Source organism: Sceloporus occidentalis, unplaced genomic scaffold (assembly GCF_023333645.1).
Source record: "Sceloporus occidentalis isolate IW3139 unplaced genomic scaffold, rSceOcc1.0.p SCAF_21, whole genome shotgun sequence".
Taxonomy (NCBI): domain Eukaryota; kingdom Metazoa; phylum Chordata; class Lepidosauria; order Squamata; family Phrynosomatidae; genus Sceloporus; species Sceloporus occidentalis.
In genome coordinates this window covers 13,442,833-13,458,521 of record NW_028317001.1, presented here as the reverse complement: position 1 = coordinate 13,458,521, position 15,689 = coordinate 13,442,833, and the positions used below count along the sequence as shown (strand labels likewise).

At 44.9% G+C, this 15,689-nt stretch overlaps 1 protein-coding gene across 1 annotated transcript in view; it reads left to right on the top strand.

Annotated features, from left to right (window-relative positions):
* Positions 1-15,487, top strand: part of LOC149301637 (uncharacterized) — a 215,825-nt gene extending 200,338 nt beyond the window's left edge. Inside the window, exons 5-6 of the mRNA XM_089484336.1 lie at positions 14,069-14,808; positions 15,482-15,487. Of these exons, the coding sequence (XP_089340462.1) occupies positions 14,069-14,808; positions 15,482-15,487 (746 nt within the window). The remainder of the gene's footprint in view (positions 1-14,068; positions 14,809-15,481) is intronic.
* The last annotated feature ends 202 nt before the right edge of the window (positions 15,488-15,689 follow it).

Below are 15,689 nucleotides of genomic sequence, written 5' to 3'. Positions count from 1 at the left end.
GAGGAAAGGGCCCCAAAGTCGGAAGGGTCCTCAAACAGTATTTCCAAACCTTAACAACACCTAAAATGCCAAACCAAAAGAACATTCCCAGAGTTCCATAGCACTGAGCCATGGCCATTACAGTGGTGCAGAACAAGAATGCCCAGCGATGGTGGCATTAATGATGATTAAGGTCTGGCGGCAGCTCTATCCTCCCCCCACCAGCCTGATATCATCATCATCATCATCATCTTTGCTACAACATGAGAGCCACTATTAAAAGGAATGATATCCCCTTTGGGACTTCAGAGAGAGTGGGCCATGCCTAGAAGGACTGCTGGGCCTCCATCCTCCCCTCCTTAATGGCAGTGGCCAAAGGAAAGCAGCAGCAGCACTAGACCCAAGCCAGGCCCAGACAGACCTCAGTGCAGCAGTGAAGCCTAGTGGTTCCAGGCCTTGTCTCTCTGCTGTCTCTTCACTCCACTCCCTCTCTCTCTCCTTCCTGTCTGTCTGTCTCCTTCTCCCTCTAAAACTCTGCTTCTCACTCTTCCGCGCACAGAGCTAAATAGAGAAGCAGAAGCTCCACCTCTTCCTGAGGCTGGCCAATGGGGGCAGAGCAGCTGGAAGACCCCGCCCACTGCCACAGACTCACATTTTGTGTTCTGGGGGCCATTTTGTGCTGCTTGTGACTTTGGGGAATAATGTTCCAGAACCTTCTCTGAGGCCTCAGTTGAACATAGGCCTCTCTTTCTCTCCTGAGGCTCCAGAGTCAGAAGCCAAAAGTAGCTCCTTTGGGAAGTTTTAAAAGTCTCCCCAGTTTTCTTATTAAGAGATTTTTACTCATGAAGGAAGTTGACAAACCAGTCCATCTCATATTACCAAGAATGAATGAAACAAATATAGAAACAAACAACAACAAAAATAAGGATTAGACAGAAAAACAAAGTTCTTAGTTTTTGAAAAGTAAAAACATTATTAAGAGGGTAAAAACCAGACTTGTGTGCTTCTACCTGTCGCGGCAGAGAGACGCAGAGACAGGAATGGGGGTGCAAAGCTTCTTCCCTGGCCAGATCTTGGCCAGCCCCTTTTATTCACATCAGGGTTACATTAGGTTTACATTATCTCATAGTACATCAGAAGGCAATTTGCGGAATCAGGGACCAATGTGTACTCAGGAAAATCCTAATTAGCAAAGGGAACAGGATGTGTACACTCTCTCAGCCGAATCAACATGGGCTTATCCAATTATGGATAAAGCATTGTCAACCAGAAGGTGAGTCATGACCTCGTGGTTTGCCAGCGAGGCTATCACATCCTATTCTCAGTAGACATTGCTATCCTGGGAGGGGGTGCACCCCCTGGGCTTTCCAGGGGATGCCACATCTCCCTCTTTTTTGTTTTTTATGAGCTGGTGTACATATCCTGCGACCAGCTGCTTTTCCGTGGTTGTCATTATTCTTTGTAAAAGCCTAGAACACAAAGCAGGAATACATTGGATGAAACAGCAAAATAGGATCATAATACAAAAATGATAATGCCATATACAAGAAGTCTTTTCAGCCAATGAAGGTCTGGCAAATAGTAAATCAATCAGCTTCATAATCCAGAATATCCAATGTTCTGGTGGACCTGAGTCAGGCAAATCATGTAGTTCTTCAATCAAATTATTAATGGAACAAGAGTTATCTGACAATTTGAAACAACACATATCTTGACGTCTTCACACAGCAAAAGTATTCAGTTGGGCTATGGAGGTATATTGTAGTCAGAGGCGAGTGTTACTGCTCTTTGAACCCTGGAAACATCCAAGATAGAAGGGTGTAGGAGAACAGGAACAAGCCTACTCAGACAGCACTGTGTGCCATCAGACACATTGGCAGGTATAGAATTATAGGTTTGACAGTTACAATTAAAAGACTATCCAGGTGGCAACAAAATATGGATATATATAAATGAAATCTCTTTTCCCAAACATTTTGATCTCCCCTTTGATACCACTGGTCTGAAGGGGTTCCGCTGGTCAAACATAATAAACTAAGTACAACAGTTAATATAGAATTATGGGTTAATACAGCACATATTTTTGATTTCTTCATATAGCAAAAGTAAATAGTCTATGACTGCTCCATTGTCCAGAGTGGCATTTCTAAGTTCATGTTGTTCATCATTTGACATCATGTGGCACAACCTCTTCCCCAAATGACGGGGGTTGCTGGTCCTTTCCGCTGTTTCTGGAAACTGTCAATATCACACCAAGGGCCACAGCAGCAGGTAAAATGAAGGAAAACGTTTCTGTGTTGGAAATAAATAATCAGACAGTGTAATTAAATTATTCCAGGCAAATAAAATATAACAGATATGACCCGGTTCACAACCTTTTTGTGTTGATTGGGGGGGGGGCATTCCCCCCTTTTTTGTTTTTATAGAAGAAGGCTATTGGGGTCATTAAAAAGGAGAAAGAGGGGATTTTATGTCTTTTTAACTTCTGGGCATAGGCAAAATTCATGAAAGAAATTTGGGATATTTGCACCATTTTAATTGAGAAGGTGTACCACCTCTGAGATTGAAAGGAAAATGTAAGGCGTGTGCCTTTTACTGTGAGGACTGGAGAGCTCAGAAAAGACAGATGGCATTGCAAACAAACTGAACTTGCATTGTTCTCTGAGCATGTGAAGAGTATGAAGAGACAGAAGCAGAGGAAACAACATCTTAGACAAGACAAAGGGCAATAGTGAGGCTATAGTAAAGAAGGTAGGATACCAATTTTAGCAAAAATGAGGAAATCTATTTTAACAAATCCTTTTCTGCAAGCAGACCTATGGAGTACAGGATTAACCTCAAAAACAAAAAAGGACGAGGCAGAGGAGAAGGAGGGGGTTCTCCTCCCCAGTAATCCCACTATAGCTAACCCAGATGAAGAGTAAGAGAGACAGATAGACTGTATTGGTAAGAGAAGCTCTCTCTCTAGGAAACAATGTATAAAAGAAGGAAGCAAAACAACACAAATGGAGGAAGAGTATAAGATATTCAGACTTATGGGTTGCAAAAGTGTAGCACAAATCCAAACACATTAACAGACAGACAAATGAACAATTTCTAGGTGCAAGAGGACTAGAATCTGTTTCTTAAAATGTACCACAATTTAGGTAAATGGAATATGTAGTCCTTTAGCCATGAGAATATAAAGCAATCTAGACAAAACCTTTTTCCTACTTTAGCCAAGACAGTTTTTACAGATAGACTGTGCTGACCAGAGTGAAGCTTAACAGCAAGGAAAAAGACGCTTGAGAACAGGAATTAATCCCTATTGAGAAACCAATGCAGCAAAGACCTTTGGACTAAAGGAAGGGAGCTGTCTTTAGATTTGCAATTCACAATCAGCCAAACAAACAAGCAAATTAACAGATACAAGCAACAGTTAATAGGATCCACAACAACCTTTAGTTGTTGCAATTCTCCAGCCAAGCCTGGGCAAATCAAACACATAAAGGAGACAGAGGGCAAGCAGCTGACTACTAGAGGAATGAGACATAGTTTTCCAAGCACACTCTAAGTACTGATTTTATTCCACAAAATGGTATGTTCTCTTTGTCTGTAAGATTTATGCATCCAAAGAGAATTTCAATTATGCTTTATCACAACCAAAAACGCAAAATTAACACAGATTTGAGTGGGGGGAAAACCTAGAAACTCCTGTCCCTTTACAATTTCCATAATTAAATAGGAGAGAACAAACTAAAGGCATAAAGGATCCTCTGAAAACAGAATGTAGAGACAAAAAGTTGAGACAGTGTCACTCTGCCTGAGCACATGTAGAGTGCCAGCAACAGAAAATAGTGAGACATTTCTCAATCTCAATTTTGTAAAGCAGGAGCAGAAGAGGGGGAATTTGGAATTTCCTACTGAATGATCTTATCCACTTGCCTCATGGGCACAAAGGAAAATGCAGAAATATAAAAAACACCGACTACTGAATAAACTGGACTTACTGAGGGGAAGGAAAACTTCCTGTCTTTTAAGATCCCAACACTTACAAAAGTTCTCTGCAATGTTTAAAATGCCTGTAGGGTTTTATGTTTCTCAAAGAGCAGTTTCTACGATTCCTTTCCGAGAACTACCTTCTGAGGTCTTTGTTCTGGGAGCTGAGGCTGAAACAGTGTGCCTCACCTCTTGGTCAAGGAGCTGGGTTGAAGCTGAGACGGTGTCATCCATTTTCACTGTTTTTCCCAGGGAGCTGGGCTTTTGCCTCTTCCAGGAAACACATCTCCCAGTGCCACTCCAATCTGAACCACGGGAATGGGAAATATGACCTCTGAGGTTCCCTTTCTCTGGCATGTCTGGCTGGAAAGGTTTCCAAAGCTTGGGGTTTTGTGGTTGAGTCCATGCCCTGTTTTCTGGGGTTTTGACCCTTTTGGCCTCAAAGTGCTTATTTGGGGTATGGTTCTGATCTCTCTGTTTGTAGACTGTAGTCCGAACAGTAGCAGAGGTGTCTCCAAAAGAAAGTGAGACATTTTTCTTTCTATTTGCGCAAGGGGGGCTTGCTTTCCTGAGATTTACAGAGCAACTAGTAATATAGGGGCTCTTGGAATGGAGTCCCTTGGGGGTCTCTGGTGATTTCTGCTTGCTATGGTGAGGCAGACCTTCGGGTGTTTCCATCTCTCTTTGGGGAATGAGGGAAGGCTGAGTAGGGCTTTTAGATGGATCTAAAGAGTGTTTTTTAAGGGAATTTTCCCTAGCTTTCTTCTTTGGGGCTCGGGACTTTTCTTGTCTCTGTGCTATCATCAGATGAAATTTTGAAGAGAGCTGCCTTAGGTGCTGGGAAAAGGTTTCCCAACCCGCAAATAGCTCTGACTCTTTGATTTGGCATCCCAGAGACTCCTTGCTCTTGGGATGAAGTCCTCTATATATTTCACCCATGAACTCTTTATTCATAGCTTTGGAGGGGAGAGCTATTCTTGCAAGCAACATTTTCCTAGCCATGTATGTTTCTGGACCCTCATTTGTTTTTTGCTCTTGTGCATAGTATAAATCCTCGGCCAGTTGTCCTGGCCACAATAGGCTCAAGATATGTCCCATCCAGGAGTACATATCTTGGGACAAAAGGATTCGACACATCACTGCTGCTTCCAGGTTGTCTCTGTCCACAGAGGACATGCACAGCCTAGCCAACTGTGTCAGATGAAATCCTGCAGCATATGGATAACTATTTGCAGCCCGAATCATCCATTTTATGCTCGTTTCCTGACTTAAGGGACCTAACAAATCTGCCATTATACATGCTTCTGCGATGGAGAAATGGGTTTGTTCTTGATTTGATGTTACTTCCCATTTTTGAACCTTGGCTGCCAAAATGGAATTTTCCTCCCTGAGGAGGTTGACTTGGGCTACCAATTCTTTAATCTCTTTCTTCATTTTATTGGGGAAAGCCCTAGCAATTTTGGGAGCTTATCTGAGTCTTATCCTCCAGTGGGAGGATGAAGGGCAGAAAAGCTGAGAAAACTTACTGTTCCTTTCCTTGGAAGAATGTCCTCCAAGTCTGTCGTGAAGCTGTAAAGCCTCTTAGACGTGACTGGCTTAGGGTTTAGACCCAATTTTTAGCCGAAGCTGGTGGATACCTTAAAAGGTTTGTCCAGTGAAGAGTCTGGGTTAAAACCACTTGCTCCAAATCAAAATTGGCCAAGACTTTTAGGGATTTATTGGCATTCCCTCCACCTTTCAACTCAGGTAGAGTTTAAAGCCAGGCCACTTCTAGTGTTCTGACTTTAGGATTTTTCTTTGCTTCAGCTATTCCTGCCTCTGCCGCTCCCAGCCGGGGCCTTACAGGCGATAAGGGAAGAGCAACCACTGGAACGGGGTAACCAGGTGGATCTCCCGGAGGAGCTAACGAGACTGGAGGAGCGGGGGGCTGTGGGCAGGATTTGGGGGGCCGTGGATTGGCTTAGCCGTCCCACGGCCGAGTTTACCACCTGCCAGGCAATCAAGTGGGGTGCCGCGGCACGAGGCTCAGCCTTAAGATGATTGCCTATCTTCTCCCATTCCTCCGCAGAGAGTCTTCCCCTCTCTGGGTACCAGGGACACTGGCATGAGATCTCTGTGACTAAATTTTTTATGTCTCTCCGGGTGATTTGTTTATCCCCTGACAACCGCTTAACTATAACTCCCTAGCGTGAGACCTTTGCTTGGCGGTCAACGTTCCTCCCATACTCACGGGATCCTTTGAGGATGTGCGCGCAGACTATTCCAGTCGAGTGAGCTGGGCCATAGCCGCCTTTCCCGTATCACGTCAGGGTCACTAGCTGTCGCGGCAATGAGACGCAGAGACAGGAATGGGGGTGCAAAGCTTCTTAGCTGGCCAGGTCTTGGCCAGCCCCTTTCATTCACATCAGGGTTACATTAGGTTTACATTATCTCATAGTACATCAGAAGGCAATTTGTGGAATTAGGGACCAATGTGTGTTCAGGAGAATTCTAATTAGCAAAGGGAACAGGATGTGTACACTCTCTCAGCCGAATCAACATGGGCTTATCCAATTATGGATAAAGCATTGTCAACCAGAAGGTGAGTCATGACCTCGTGGTTTGCCAGCGAGGCTATCACATCCTATTCTTGGTAGACATTGCTATCCTGGGAGGGGGCGCACCCCCTGGGTCTCCCAGGGAATGCCACAGGGTTTGGATGCCCACCTTGGCCAAGACACACTTTCTCAGCCTCAAAGGGAGGCTCTGCCCACCCCCCAACAAGCCTTGCATGCCAGGAGAGTCCTCCAAAGTCACAACACACGACAACAGCCATGTTTCCAAGAGGTCATGGGGAAAAGGAGCCCAGGGTTTGGAAGCTCACCTTGGCCAAGAGACACTCTCTCAGCCTCAACGGGAGGCACTGCCCCCCCCCCCCAACAAGCCTTGCATGCCAGGAGAGTCCTCCAAAGTCACAACACACGACAACAGCCATGTTTCCAAGAAGTCATGGGGAAAGGGAGCCCAGGGTTTGGATGCCCACCTTGGCCAAGAAACATTCTCTCAGCCTCGAAAGGAGGCACAGGCCACCCCACAACAAGCCTTGCATGCCAGGAGAGTCCTCCAAAGTCACAACACACAACAACAGCCATCTTTCCAAGAGGTCACGGGGAAAGGGAGCCCGGGGTTTGGATGCCCACCTTGGCCAAGACACACTCTCTCAGCCTCGAAGGGAGGCACTGGCCACCGCCCAACAAGCCTCGCATGCCAGGAGAGTCCTCCAAAGTCAAAACACACGACAACAGCCATGTTTCCAAGAGGTCATGGGGAAAGGGAGCCCAGGGTTTGGATGCCCACCTTGGCCAAGACACACTCTGTCAGCCTCGAAGGGAGGCACTAGCCACCCACCAAAGAGCCTTGTATGCCATGAGAGTCCTCCAAAGTCACAACACACGACAACAGCCATGTTTCCAAGAGGCCATGGGGAAAGGGAGCCCAAGCTTTGGATGCCCACCTTGGCCAAGACACACTCTCTCAGCCTCGAAGGGAGGCACTGCCCACTCCCAACAAGCCTTGCATGCCAGGAGAGTCCTCCAAAGTCAAAACACACGACAACAGCCATGTTTCCAAGAAATCATGGGGAAAGGGAGCTCAGGGTTTGGATGCCCACCTTGGCCAAGACACACTCTCTCAGCCTAATACTGCAGAGGACAGGATCAAGATTCAAAATGACCTGAATAGACTAGAAAGCTGGGCCACAGCTAACAAAATGAACTTCAACAGGGAGAAATGTAAGGTACTGCACTTAGGGCGAAAAATGAAATGCACAGATATAGGATGGGTGACACCTGCCTTAAGGAGACAACGTGTGAAAGGGATCTAGGAGTCCAAGCAGACCACAAGTTGAACATGAGTCAACAGTGCGATGCGGCAGCTAACAAGGCCAATGCGATTTTAGTGTGCATCAATAGAATTATAGTGTCTAGAACAAGGGAAGTAATAGTGCCACTATATTCTGCTCTGGTCAGGCCCCACCTTGAATATTGTGTCCAGTTCTGGGCGCCACAATTCAAAAAGGATGTTGAAAAACTGGAGCGTGTCCAAAGGAGGGCGACTAAAATGGTGAAGGGTCTGGAAACCAAGCCCTATGAGGAACGCCTTAGGGAGCTGGGTATGTTTAGCCTGGAGAAAACAAGGTTAAGAGGTGATATGATAGCCCTGTTTAAATGTTTGAAGGGATGTCATATTGAGGAGGGAGCAAGCTTGTTTTCTCCTGCTCCAGAGACTAGGACCTGAAGCAATGGATGCAAACTGCAGGAAAGGAGATTCCACTTCAACATTAGGAGGAATTTCCTGACAGTAAGGGCTGTTCGACAGTGGAACACACTTCCTAGGAGTGTAGTGGAGTCTCCCTCCTTGGAGGTCTTCAAACGGAGGCTGGATGGCCATCTGTCGGGGATGCTTTGATCTGGATTTCCTGCATGGCAGGGGGTTGGACTGGATGGCCCTTGCGGTCTCTTCCAACTCTATGATTCTATAGAAGTCAAAATCTATCCCAGAAAAGGAGGTTGCCTGAAGGACTGAGACTGGTCCATTGCGACCTCCGACTGATACTCCTTGCCTAAAGGATCCAGACTGCCCCATTGGGATCTCAGGCTGATGCTGCTTACCTGAAGCATTGAGACTGGCCTATTGGGACTTTAGGCTGTGGCTTCTTTCCTGAAGTCTATAGTCTGGCCCATTTTAACTTCTGGCTCATGCTCCTCACCTGAAGGATTGGGACGGGACTATTGTGAGTTAAGGCCTATGCTTCTTGCCTGAAGGATTGACACTGGCCCATTGCAACCTCATGCTGATTCTCCTTGCCTGAAGGACTGAGATGGGACTATTGTGAGTTAAGGCCTATGCTTCTTGCCTGAAGGATTGACACTGGCCCATTGCAACCTCAGGTTGATTCTCCTTGCCTGAAGGATTGAGATGGGACTATTGTGAGTTAAGGCCTATGCTTCTTGCCTGAAGGATTGACATTGGCCTCTTGCAACCTCATGCTGATTCTCCTTGCCTGAAGGATTGAGGTAAGTATGCCCCTATTTCTGTCATCCAAGTCATTGATAAAGATGTTGAATAGCACTGTACCCCAGGCAGAACCCCTTTGAAACCCAATGGTCACTTCTCTCCAGGATGAAAAGGAGCCATTGTTCAATATCCTTTGGGTTCGGCTGGTCAACCAGTTACAAATCCATGTAATAGTTTCCTTGTCCAGCTTGTTTCATGCTTTTGTTTTATATACTGTTTAATTTGGTTAACTGATATTAAAAGATATTGCTATGAGATTCTATGATATGGGGTGCACTATAAACCTTTTAATAAATGAACAGGGATTGCAATCCTATATATTCATATGATCAGACATAAATCCAGAGAATGTTAGCCTTTTGGATGCCACAAGGTTCCCCTCATTCTTCAGTGCAAGAAGCAACACTTCAGCTGCCTTCTAGAAGAGAAAGCAAAAAGACTTCCAAAAGGACTGAAGCCTTGGGCAAGTCACACTCTCTCAGCCTCAGAGGATGGCCATGGGAAACCCACTCTTAAGAAACCTGCCAGGAAAACCCCTTCAGAGACTCCCATAAGGTCACCATAAGACCTGGAAACCACTGGAAGGCAGACCCTAAGAACAACATTGGGAAATAGGGGCAAGCCTTGCCTTGGGAAAGTGTAATGACTGGGCTCCAGTCAATGGAGGTCTTCTTCAGGCAGTAAAGGGAGGTTTATGCAAATGCAGAGTGACATCACTGCTACGGAAGGCTCTCTTGACCAATCAGAGAGCAAGATAAAGGTTCTTCTGGAAGCTTCCATGAGAAGGAGATATAAGGCCTGAGAGACCAAGAGACAGTTGGGGGAATTGTGTCGGTTGGAGATCGAGAGAGAGAGAGTTAAAGAGCGGATCTTGGAAGTTAGTCTCAGAATTGGACACTTAGGTTTATTTATTATTTTAATAGCTTGTGTGAATTGAACATTATATACTTACAAATATTGTACCTGCAAGACTCTTAATATCTTGTAGGACTTATATTTTAGTTATATTTTGTTATTTATAATAAATACCTCCTTGGAGTATCTAAATCCTGTTTGGGGTCCTTTCCAACTTTTGAGCCCTTTCATCCTCCATTTTGGGTTCCCTGAAGGCCTCAGACTGCCAAGTGCTGAGACAGAGGCATCCATTTTATGTTCTGGCAGCCATTTTATTGTCTGCTTGTGACTGTAGGGAATAATGTTCCAGAACCTTCTCTGAGCCTCAGTTGAACAGAGGCTTCTCTTTCTCTCCTGAGGCTCCAGAGTCAGAAGGAGGCCAGGCTCCTTGGGCCAAAAGGAAGGAAGTGTGTCTCTTTTCTGAGAGGGTTTTCTTATTACACAACTCTGCTGTTTCTGGGGAACCTGGGTTTTAACAGGGATCAGAAATGGGAGGATAGTTTTAATACAAGCCTTATTCTTATTCTTCTTCACAAACATTGGGCTTTGGCTCCTAAGAGGAGGCTTGTCCCCCAAACAAGGCCAAATGTGGCTCCTTTGGGAGGTTTTAAAAGTCCCCCCAGTTTCCTTATTATCTTGAGGGGGAGAGAGGCAGGCCAGCAACAACAAAGAGCCCTCCTTCCGACCACCATCTTGAGGGGGAGAGAGGCCTATGTGAGAGAGCAGATGAGCTGGACTTTCCCCCTTCCCTACTGTCATTTCCTTCTTCTTTTGACCATCCATTAAGAACCCAAGCCCTTCCTCCATTCCATCTGCCTTGGTCCAGGCCTTGGAGGTAGACAAGAACTACTGGACCTGATCCCCTTCTCCACCACCTCTCCCTTCTCCTTTTGTGTCATGTCTTTTTAGATTGTAAGCCTGCGGGCAGGGAACCGTCTCACTAAAGAGTTGTATGTACAGCGCTGTGTAAATTTACAGCGCTTCATAAATAAAGGTTAATAATAATAATAATAATAATAATAGATTTTCAGGCAAGAAGGGAGGAGACGGACCAGAATAACTCATATTACCAAGAATGAAACAAACCAACATAGAATTAAACAAGAACAAGAAGAATAAGGATTAGAGACTAAAACAAACTACTTATTTTTTAAAGGAAAACCACTATTAGGAGGCTAAAAACAAGACATGGGCGCTTCTACCCTTTTAAAACCGACTCAGACTGTATCTGCACTGGAGAAATAATCCAGTTCTGAAGTGTGTTAACTCTTCTGTTTCCATCCTATGGAATCCAGGGATTTGTAGTTTGTTGTGGCATGAGAGCTCTGTGGCAGAGAAGGCTAAGTGTCCAAAGGTAAAATCCCAGGATTCCATAGCACTGACAGTTAAAGCGGTTTCAAAGTGCCTTATTTCTATAGTGCGGATGCAGCCTTCTTGGGAAAGGGGCTGATGCTGGGGAAAAGCACTGGTGAACTCTGGAGGTTTCAGCAGATTATTTATTTATTTATTCATTTATGATGTACTCCTTTCACATCCCCTAATCCCTGCCACTCTAAGAAGGCATGGAGTATCTGTTGTGTAGGGGAGCTGCATTGAATCTAGGCTAGGTCCAGGGGGCTTTGTTTGGTGCAGAGGGAGGAAGGGGATGCCCTCCTCTGCATCAGCCCAAAGGAGGCATGTGTCACCTGCTTATGTCACCAGCAGGATGCTGTTCTCTGTGTCTTTGAGTGCTGCAGGGTTTCTTGCCAAGGCAATCCTAACCCTGGTCCCTTTTCTCAGGAACCTCATCACGGACTCATTGGACACGGCTTTGGGGCCTCTCTTGCTAAAAGTGACCCAAGTGCAGGGCCACTAGGACCCCTGCCCACCTGATGGCTGACACAGAGGCCAAGCGGAGGGAGTTGGGCTCCAACAGAAAGAGGCTATCGAGGTACAACAGCTCTTTGGTGAGTCACTATCCTATTAGCTTCATCTGTGTCACTGCTGGGCCAATTTATGAAAGGAAGCAAATAAAATACTGTCCAGATTTGGCAGAGACAGTCCTGATTAATCCTCACATTTTCAGGGGTTTTTAAAAATGTCCCAGTTGCTCTCTTCTCCTCCCAATTTCCCCCTTCTCAGCTCTCCTCAGTTCCTGAGTGCAACTGAGTTTGCAGCCCATCAACTCAAAAGTGGGGAGAGGAGAGGAAAGAAGGAGACAGGATATGGCCCTTCCCAGGAGGCTGAACCAGAAGGAAACTGCTGTGCCCTTCCTAGCTTGTGTGATCTTCCTCATAAACAACTTTGGCCATCTTCCATGCCTTCTGGGTTGCTTGTCCACATGTGTCTTATTTTCCCCATCTATGAAATGTTGGGGGATATGGGAGAACATCTCTGCATCTAAATATTGGGTGGGCCCGGTGGCCCTCAAGCCCAGAGTGCTCCACAGAACCTGATTAAAAATGACATTTGCCTCTCAAATGTGGCAAGAAATGTCTAAATGCACCATAATTCTTTGGTAGCTAAATGTACTGTATGTGTTGGGATAGTGAGTATCCTAATCAATCATCAATATCCCAGCCACGGCCTAAATTATATTATGTACTATGTTGTATATTGTATTTAAAGGATTCAAGACAAACTGGATCTCAAAGGCAGTAACTTTTTTCTTGCAAACAGAATTTAAAGTTTATATCCTGGACTGAATTCTGAAGTGATGAAATAATATTTGGGATGAACCATGTGCTTTCCTCCCCTTTTGCTTAGTCTCTCTCTGGATGAGGGCTATTTTCTGTTTCAGATGACCTTTGCGGATGTGGCAGTATATTTCACCGAGGACAAATGGAAACTGTTGACGAAGAAGCAGAGACTTACGTACAATCATATAATGATGGAGAATTATGAGAACGTGGCCTCTGTGGGTAAGGAACCGGAATCCACTAGCATTATAGAATCATAGAGTTGGAATAGACCACAAGGGCCATACAGTTCAACCCCCTTCTGCCATGCAGGAATACACATTCCAAGCACCATCCAGCCTCTGTTTAAAGACCTCCAAAGAAGTGGACTACACCAAACTCTAAGGGAGTATATTCCACTGTCGAAATAAAAAAGATATATAAATAAAACTTTATTTATATGCCACCTTTCCTGTAGATCAAAGCGATTCACAACATAGCAAGCATGTAACTGACGCTGAAGAACAGCCAGTTGGGGCTGATATTTATACTGAAATTGTTTCTTGGGGGCAGAAGCAGAGCATTCAAAATTGCTTTAGAATGTTTTAATTGCTTTGGAATGGTTCCTGGGTGGGGAAAGAACAGGATTGTCACACCGGCTCTTAGTTCCTTCTTAGCTCTGAATTCTGATCCCATTCACAAGCCAATGTATAGCACAGTCTGAAGGCGACACTCCCAGAACTCAACAATAACATAGCAGAGTACAGAAGCAAATCTCCAGATATAGGCATTGGCCATGCACTAAACACTTTCAACACTTAAAAATAATTCACAGTCCTTGGTGGTTCTTTATCCTGGGTTGCAATATAAAACAAATATTTACTATCTCTCCTCTCTAGCTTCCATCCACTTCACAATCTCTTGTACACACAACTCCAACCCACATCAATCCGCATGTGAGCTGTATCCTGTATTGGTTGTGAGTCATCTCCTGGTGCCACACAGCATGAAGCATCCTCTGCAGTTAGCTTGCATCATGCCATGTGCTCTGACTCAACACTCTATGGCAGTCTCACAGGAAATGATGCCACTTTTCCATTAAAATAGTTTTACATATATTTAATGGAATATTTTTCAACGGCCTGACTATCTGCTTCTACTGATTTCCTCATGGCAGTTCCCCTTCAATCTCTTCTTTGGTAGCTCCGATGAGTAAGGATACAATCATTATATGGATTTGGGGGCATCCAGAACACGGTCATGCTCAGTTCACTCACACCAATTTTATTAATTTGATCTCAAATAGGGAAGGGTGAACGTGGGGCTAAATCTTGGGGTAACACTTTCCTCTCTTAACATTGAGATTCAGTCTTGTCTGTCATTGTCCTCCTTTACAGAAGAATTTGTCAGGCATGAGAGAGTCCACACAAGAAAGAAGTCACATAGATGCCAGCATTGTGGAAAATGTTTTTCTTCAAATGCACACCTAGTGATACATCAGAGAGTCCACACAGGAGAGAAGCCACACAAATGCCAGCATTGTGGGAAACGTTTTTCTTCAAAGTCAGACCTAGTGAGACACCAGAGAATCCACACAGGAGAGAAGCCACACAAATGCCAGCGTTGTGGGACATGTTTTTCTCAGAAGCCAAATCTAGTAAAACATGAGAGATTCCACACAGGAGAGAAGCCATACAAATGCCAGCATTGTGGGAGATGTTTTTCTTCAAAGTCATGCCTAGTGATACATCAGAGAGTCCACACAGGAGAGAAGCCACACAAATGCCAGCATTGTGGGAGATGTTTTTCTCAGAAGTCAATCCTAGAGACGCATCGGAGAGTCCACACAGGAGAGAAGCCATACAAATGCCAGCGTTGTGGGAAACGTTTTTCTTCGAACTCAGACCTAGTGAGACATCAGAGAGTCCACACAGGAGAGAAGCCATACAAATGCAAGCATTGTGGGAAATGTTTTTCTTTGAAAGGACACTTAGTGAGACATCAGAGAGTCCACACAGGAGAGAAGCCATATAAATGCCAGCGTTGTGGGAAATGTTTTTCTTCGAAGTCATACCAAGTGATACATCAGAGAGTCCACACAGGAGAGAAGCCATACAAATGCCAGCATTGTGGGAGATGTTTTTCTCAGAAGTCAATCCTAGAGACGCATCAGAGAGTCCACACAGGAGAAAAGCCTTACAAATGCCAGCATTGTGGGAAATGTTTTTCTTCAAAGTCATACCAAGTGATACATCAGAGAGTCCACACAGGAGAGAAGCCATACAAATGCCAGCATTGTGGGAAATGTTTCTCTCAGAAGTCACACCAAGTGACACATCAGAGAGTACACAAAGAAGAGAAGCCACTTTATTTTTGTCAATAACGAATATATATAAAATTTAATTCATTGTTGCCAAGAAAAGGCCCTTGTGATTGTGTTTGTAAAGTTTATCTGTCCATATGTCTGTTGTAATTTGTTAAGTTTAGATTTTAATTGTTAATAGTATAGATAGTTGCTTTGGGTTGTGAGTTTGGCTGGGGGTTGTGGGTTGTGGTATAGGTTATCTAGATGGGGAGCTGGGATTTGTTGCAGCTGTCTAGAATAGTTATGGGAATGATAGCTTTTGCAATGTGTGGGATGTTGGCTGAAGAAAGTTGGAGGCTTGTATTAACAGAAAGGGCTAGTTTCTGGGGGTGGCAAAGGGGACCTTGTTTCCTGTGGGGCATAGACTGTGGGAACTGGAGGTGGGGGCTAGGATTGGAAGAGGCTTTGGGGCTTGCAGTGGGCAGTTCTGACTCTGTGTTCTCAATAAAGTTCTTTGCTATTTCAACACACTGGATTCTTTAATGCACAGAAGTTCTGCATTGGCACAAAACTGAACCTTTCTGTTCTCCTCAGTCCTCACCTCCATTCCCAGCCATAAGAACAGCAGAGGCAAACACACATACACACAAATACACAGGATACACAAAGAGAGCTTGATTTCCAAAGCAGAGCCTTCCTTTCTTGCCTTTCCCTCCTGAGTCCAGCTCTGCATCTTGGGCTCCATTGCAGTCTCCTCAAAGGAAGAATGGAGGGAAGGAAGGGGAGACCACTGAACCCCCGGCGCATACCTTCCTTTCCCA